Here is a 6,885-nt window from a genome sequence, read left to right as displayed (position 1 = left end):
AAGGGGAGCAAGGGGGGTTGCAAGCGGGAGAGCTGCAGTTTCTCCCCTCACCAAACTCAGACGCAGCCTCTTTCCTCCCGCTACAAGGGATGAGGCTGCACAGGGCACCAAGTTTCATCAAGATCAGACAAGAAATGCCAAAGTGATAGCCTGCTTCGACCTTCCCCATTATAGCCTATGGGGAAGTCGAAACAGCTCAAATATTCGACTGAGCTTCGACTCGAAGCGGACGGCAAATCGAAGTGGGACCCGGTTTAATATTCAACATGGCTGTCGAATCAAATATTACGTGCTCTGCACAGCGCTAGTGTCCAGTGTCAGTCAGGGAGGTGAAAAAATTCTCTTTCTTGGCTAGCAATGAAGTTTCCATTTCCAGACAGCTAAAATATGGTATCTTGCATATTTCAGAGAGAAAATTTTTTTTCCTATTTAGTTGATCTAATAAAAGATATTGCCTCTAACCCAAGAGTTTTGTTTGTCTATAATTCTTAGGCCACCGTGGCTACAACATATATCATTAATTCTAAAATCTGTGTAAATATTATTTGTTTAACTTTTCTCAGGCTGTTTTTTGTTTCCAATAGATAGCAATGTTAACTCAGTTTTGTTGTTTATCCAGATAGTAACTTATAAATTTATTGCATTATATAGCATTTTGTGCGTATTAAATTTAATGCATCTTTTCTTTAACAGTTGTTTCCCCGAAGATGCACGTGGTTGTATGTAATGAACAATTGCTTGTTATCAATATCTGGTAAGAGTTTCTGTTATGTTTGAATGTCAGTATTTGAGCCCAGTTTATTTTATATTTGAAACATTATTTTGTTTTTTAATCTTCAGGTAAAGCTTCTCAGCTTTATTCACATAATTTACCAGGTCTCTTTGATTATGCACGACAAATGCAAAAGTTACCTGTTGCTATTCCAGCACACAAGCTTCCTGACAGAATACTTCCCAGGTAAATATGCATTACTTAAATGTATCAGCAATGATCAGTGGAACACCTTAATTGTAAGACTCCAGGATACTTGCATGAAATAATGGGGATTCCAAGTAATTTGCAACTATAGTCTCAAGTTCAGGTTCAAATGAATTCCTCCTACTGGCATTATTTAGAGCATAAGCACATAAATCAAGAGAAGAACTTGTGTGTATTCCAGCACGAAAACTTGAATTCTCCATATTTCATTTTCTTGCCCAGAGAGAGGCTTTAGGTTTGATTCTGATCCATTTACCACTGTGGAATTACTCGTGTTACTAAGGCTACAAATTGTTCCTTCAGAGAAGTTCTGGCTGTTTCTGTTGTAAAACAACCCCCTGGAGTCAGGTTCAGGTATATTTATACAAGAACCAGGGGGAAGAGATTGAAACAGTACCTATTAGGAAGTGTTCGACTTTTGTCCCATCCTGAGGTATTAAAGAAAGGATACTTTCTTTTCAGAGACAAGTCTTGTAACTACGGAACTACTAATAAAACCAGAAACAATAATCACCCCAGCAGAAGCTGAGTGTGACTGTGCCATATTGTGCTGCCAACCCAGCATTGGTTTAAAAAGACGGAATTATGAATGCTTAGATCCATGAAACATTGAATATACAGGAATCCATAATTATCCTTTATTTACCTGCAGAAGCCTGGAATTGTGCATTCCTCCTTCACTCTGTTTCTAGTGATAAGGAGTCCTCTTAAATATGAGGTACTCCTGTATGAAATGGAGCATATGTTAGATTTAGAAGCAACAGAACAAGTTTCCTTAGGAGAAGAAATGAGGAATAAGTGTACTTAGCTGCATAGTGAATAGGTAGATAGCTTAAAATAAACCTGTTTCTAAAATAAAAGTTTCTGTTCCAGTTCCTTTCCTTTTTATTTTTTAAACTTTCTCATTAGACCAAAACAGAAGGTTAAAGAAGTACTTTTTCACAATAAGATTACAAGGCTCCGGCAATGAATGTAATGCAAATTCTATATGGAGTCCCACAGATGATACTTGCCAGCAAAGATCATATAAAATTGGACCGATCCTTAGGAGGCTGTGGTGTCTCAAAATAGTCCAGGTGTCAAATTAAGGACCCAGTCTGCTACCCCAAGGGGATTAGTTTGCAATGTAGCATAGCCTCCATGAGCCATAACATACCTTCTGCTTCAGAGAGAGAGAAATGGTGAAAATAACCTAACTGAGGATTCAGGTTGGAGATGGCTTTGATGCTTACAAGGCAGAACAGATCCCCAGAGTACTTCACAGTATTATAACTTCTTAACAGATGGACTTATCAGCAGTTATGATTCCCAGCATTCTGAGGTACAATTTGTAGCCCTTAATTCATTAATCATAGTTAGGAAAGGTTTCTGTGAAGTTGCCTGCAGACAGCTGTTAAATGAACCAAAAATGCATTCTCCCTAGAATTTAAATCTGATTTTACAACATCTATCTCACCCACTTTATGAATTATTTCACAGTTTGTCTCCATACTGTCTTATTTTCCTCATCCCCCGTTAGCCAGGAGGCTATGCAGATTGAGAATACCAGTAGCAGTGGACCAATGTGGTCAATTTTACAAGGTCAGGATCATCATGAGATTGCCAAAATAGCTCCAGCACAAGATGACATTTCATCTACATTCCAAAGGGCTCAGGAAACTTCCTGTCTAGTCCCATCACATCCCAAGAAAAATGTTGTGCTGCCTGAATATGGAAAGGGCAGTCACAATGCACATAAGCAGGACAGTAATTTTGATATTCCATGTTGCTCTTTGCTGTTGTCTTCCCCTCAGTAAAAGGCATCCACAGGACACAATAACTGTGCAGATTACAAAATGCATATTTGAAATACAGAAATAGCAAGGTAAATGATCTTTCTACTGCATCCTAAAGCACTTTACCATGGTTGCCAAGAGCTTCCTGAAGAATGAGCTCAGTATGAAAAATGTCAATGAACTGAGAGTAAAATTCTCTGAAGAGAAAATGCAAAGTAGAATTCAAAGCAGCTGCATGGGCTTCAGCACATACATTTGCAGAATGTTATAAGCTTGATTTATGAGGCTTAGACAGAACGTTTGGTGGTAGCAGAGTGCTACAGGTTGCAATTGTCATGGTCTCCAAACCAGCTTCTGTTCCTTGACTCTTTTGGAGTTCTTGCCAAGTCTTTCATGATTTCTTCCCTGCCATAGCTTGAAGCAGTGCTTCATCTTCCTCCTCCTCAGCCTGTCAGCCCTTTTTGACTGTGTTTTTTTTTTTCTTTGAAACCAAAGAAGGAAAGTTTTGTTAAACTCAGTCCTTTCCTTGTTCTGTCCGTGATTCTCAAGTAGAGTATTCAGTGTTATTAATGGGATCGTCTTCATTCTCTCCATCTTCCTGTGCTGTTCCATCATGGCTCCATTCTTGGCCTTTCTCTTCTCTTTGGATACCTTGCTTATGTATAATGCCCTTACAAATACAAATTGAAATGTCCTGTCTTTGCTGATGACCCTATAATCTACCTCTTCTACAAACTTGTAACTTGTTCAATTTAAAATTTTAGACTTTCTCATTTCCCTGTACTTGAATGTCTGATCATCAGCTGAAGCTCAGCAATGCAAAACCAAACCTCCTAAACTACCTATTTCCAAAGTCTTTTCTAGCCATCCTTTCTCTGCAGCTGTGGGCAACACCTTATCAATTATGCGTTGTATCTGTCTAACATCTTCCACCCTGCTCTTTCTCTTGATTCTCACATACAACTTGTGTTCACATTTTAGCTCAATCATTTTGGATAACATCTTTAAGATACTTTTCCTGTTCATCCATATGACCAAAAGGTCTTGCTCAAGCTGTTGCCATCTTGCAGTTCAGATATTTTAATGTCCTTTCCTCTGTCTCTGTTGGATGTAGCCTCCGCCCCCACCACTGTATCTTTTCATAAACCTTCTGCAAATTTTTCCCACAGGTATGCCCAAAACTACCTCATTGCCATCCTTCAGATCTAATTATAAATTCTGTTCTGATTATAAATTAGCCCTGCATATAAGTTGACCTCATGTTTTGGGGTTTAATTTTAACTGCAGTAAAAGACCTTGAACTGTGGTTGCCCTTAAAAATCTCACAGGAGAATCATATTTAACCAGGAAAAGAACTCAGAGTTAAATCCAATACAAACAATGAAACACAGCCAAAGTTAAAAAAATTACTTTGTACTTCTATAGCTTGCATGAAATTTATGACAGTAGGGGGCCTGTTTATATGTTAAATGCCAAAAGTGAAAGTAGTTGTTATAGTTTGTTTGGAGTGGAAGAAAAGGTAGCTCTATAAGCAGGACAAAGCAGTATTTGAGTTGTCCATTTTGAAGAATAAGCGGTCGCAAATAGTAGCTCTAGTTACTGTAAGTTAGGTTTAACTGCCTCCAAGCTCCAGGGGAGACGAACACATGTGTCTATAAATGTGCTAGGTGTATTGTTTTCAAGAAAAAAATAAGTAAGTACCATATGATTCCCTTGTTTTAGTTCTTTTGAGTGGATATCATTCCCTTTATTGCACATCTTAATAAGTAGGAGATGGAGTTGCTGTTTTTAACAGATTAATAATTTTGTTTTTGTATCCTGTAGGAAATTTGCCGTATCTACTAAAATTCCTGACACCAAATGGTGTCAAAAATGTTGTGTTGGTAAGTAATGGCACACCAAAAATACTTCAGCAAGCAGAATATTTGGTGACTGTTTTAAGGGTTGTATAGCAGGTCAGTGCTTGGGAGGAAACCTTTAGAGAGAGATTTTATTCAGATTAGACCTCATGTTTAATGTGGAGTGAAAATTTGCCCCATTTCTCTTCTTTGCAAGTTCAGACTAGCAGAGCATACATCAGGTGTTTAGGCCTCCCTTCATGAAAAATCTGTCTGGTGGCATATAGGAAGCTAACATTCAACTATAGACAATGACTTCTAGCACTGCCTTCAGCAGTTTGGATTAATATAGATTGATACTGTGGGTCTGCTTTGTTTTCTTGCAGCTCTAGCAAAATCTAAAAGGACAGTGTAGGTTCTCTAGAAACAGTGCCAAGTAAAGAAGGGCCCAGTGCAGCCACCACTTAAGAGTTGCCACAACCATATAGGAGTGAGATTCAAAGCACCAAAAGGTAAATGTTCATAAAAAGCAGGAAAATCACTGTATTTGCTTGCTTACATGGTCTTTTCCCAAAAACCATGCCTCCAAAACTGGCGTGCATGCTTTCAGTAGAAAGGCTGATTTCTGCACTGGAATTGAAGCACAGGGACTCTGTAATAGCTACAGGGATTGTCCTTCACAGCCAAGGATGGGGAAGGGTGTTACAGTTTCACAGTTTGTTTCAACCTTTTCACAGCTGCTGCTGAATTAACAATAGCTTTTGCCAATTTGGCAGCAGCTGTAAGAGGGTTAAAACTATAGCTGTTGCCTGTATAGATGGTCAGGATTCAGCCATGACTCTGTAAATGTCATCATTCATCCTGCCTTCCCAAATGAGGTGAGTTGTTTTTTTTTATATGGTGGTACGCAGTTTGTAAGAAAACACAGTACTTGTTGCATGAACTCTCAGATCACGTGGTGTAGTTCCCTGTAAGCACAGAGCACAACATTTTCAGTTTGTCATACATAAGCAATAGTGCAGTATCGCCCTGTTGTGGGGGATGAGGAGGAGCTTTACAAGGCAGTTGATTAGAGTTAGGTGCTTAACTGCCATCTGTGTCTTTGAAAATCTCCCAAGTGCTGCTAGTGCATCTTTGTCACTTGTTTGTCTTATCCACCTGTAATGTCTTTTGGGCTTGTAAAATTATTTTGGGCAAGGGATATTCTTTGTTATACGTTTATTTGTTGCCTAACCTAATAAGCAGAGATCTGGGTTTTCTGTTTCTTGTGGGAAAACAGAGAAAAACATGGATTTTTACCCCTTTGCCTGAGGAAATGGTGGATTTTTCATTTTAGCAGAGAAACCTGCAGATTTTAGTCTTTTACAAAGAGCTCTCTGCAGGCTGGCAGAGTTCCAGCCTGCAGGGGACAGGTGAGCCGGAGGAGGGCAGTCAGGCGGGGGGGCCCCAGGCAACCTGGAGAGTAGCTCCAACAGGTGAGTTGGGGGAGTTTAAATGAGGCCCCCATAGAGAGGGAGGGAGTTGGGTGGGACTGGGGCTGGGGTTAGGGTGCTGCCCAACCAGGAGTTGCTTGGAGCCCAGGGCTGCAATGCGCAGCCACAGGGCCCCAGTGGGGAGCAGAATGGGGTTGCAGGTGGCTCATCCAGGATGCTGGGGCCAGTTCCTCACTGTTGTGCGCACTCCCAGTGGGGTGGGGGGACACATACCCCCCCAAATCTGTGCAGGGGGTGGAGGCAGGTGCAGGCTGCCCTCTCTGGGCATGGGCTTCCTACCCTGCTGCCCTCCCTTGGGGCCTCCACAGCCCAGCGGGTGGGAAGCGCTGCTGCAGGGCAGAGCGAGGCTGCATGGGGAAGCTGCTTGCCACTCCAAGCTCCATGCTTCCCTAGCGAAGTGTCCTGTGCGCAAGTGAGAGCAGTGAGGGGCACAGCCCTGCAGCTGCCACCCCTTCTGCTGCCGTGCCAGGGGGGGACACCTCACCAGGGCAGTGTAGACCTCGCAGCAGCAAGCAGCTTCCCCGCTGTGCCGTGCACCACTGGGTCACATCTGCTGAGCTGTGCAGGTCCTGGAGAAGGGCAGTAGGACAGGGAGCCTGACCCCACACCTGCCCGTAATGGCAGCAGACAGGCAGCAGGGTTGGGGGAGAGAGGTTTTGCACTCCACTACAGCAGCTGCTGCCTCCTGTGGGTGGCAGCCAGGGCTCAGGCACTGCTGCGGGTGGCAGAGGGATGCGGACCCGGGTCCCTGACCCTATAGCCCTGGCAGCTGGGGGGGGGGGGGGGGGGGGGGGCGGGGG

General features: G+C 42.4%; 1 protein-coding gene across 3 annotated transcripts in view; it reads left to right on the top strand.

Moving 5' to 3' along the window:
- Positions 1-6,885, top strand: part of MAP4K3 (mitogen-activated protein kinase kinase kinase kinase 3) — a 159,133-nt gene that overhangs the window by 126,575 nt on the left and 25,673 nt on the right. For all 3 annotated transcript variants that reach the window (XM_019516196.1, XM_019516195.1, XM_019516193.1), the window contains 3 exons: positions 694-754; positions 841-958; positions 4,579-4,637. In XM_019516196.1, coding sequence (XP_019371741.1) covers positions 694-754; positions 841-958; positions 4,579-4,637 — 238 coding nt within the window. The remainder of the gene's footprint in view (positions 1-693; positions 755-840; positions 959-4,578; positions 4,638-6,885) is intronic.

This window comes from Gavialis gangeticus, unplaced genomic scaffold, assembly GCF_001723915.1.
Source record: "Gavialis gangeticus isolate Ggan-Ray unplaced genomic scaffold, GavGan_comp1, whole genome shotgun sequence".
NCBI classification, from domain to species: domain Eukaryota; kingdom Metazoa; phylum Chordata; order Crocodylia; family Gavialidae; genus Gavialis; species Gavialis gangeticus.
Note: the sequence above shows the minus strand (reverse complement) of the source record. Positions and strands in the feature narration are given on the sequence as shown.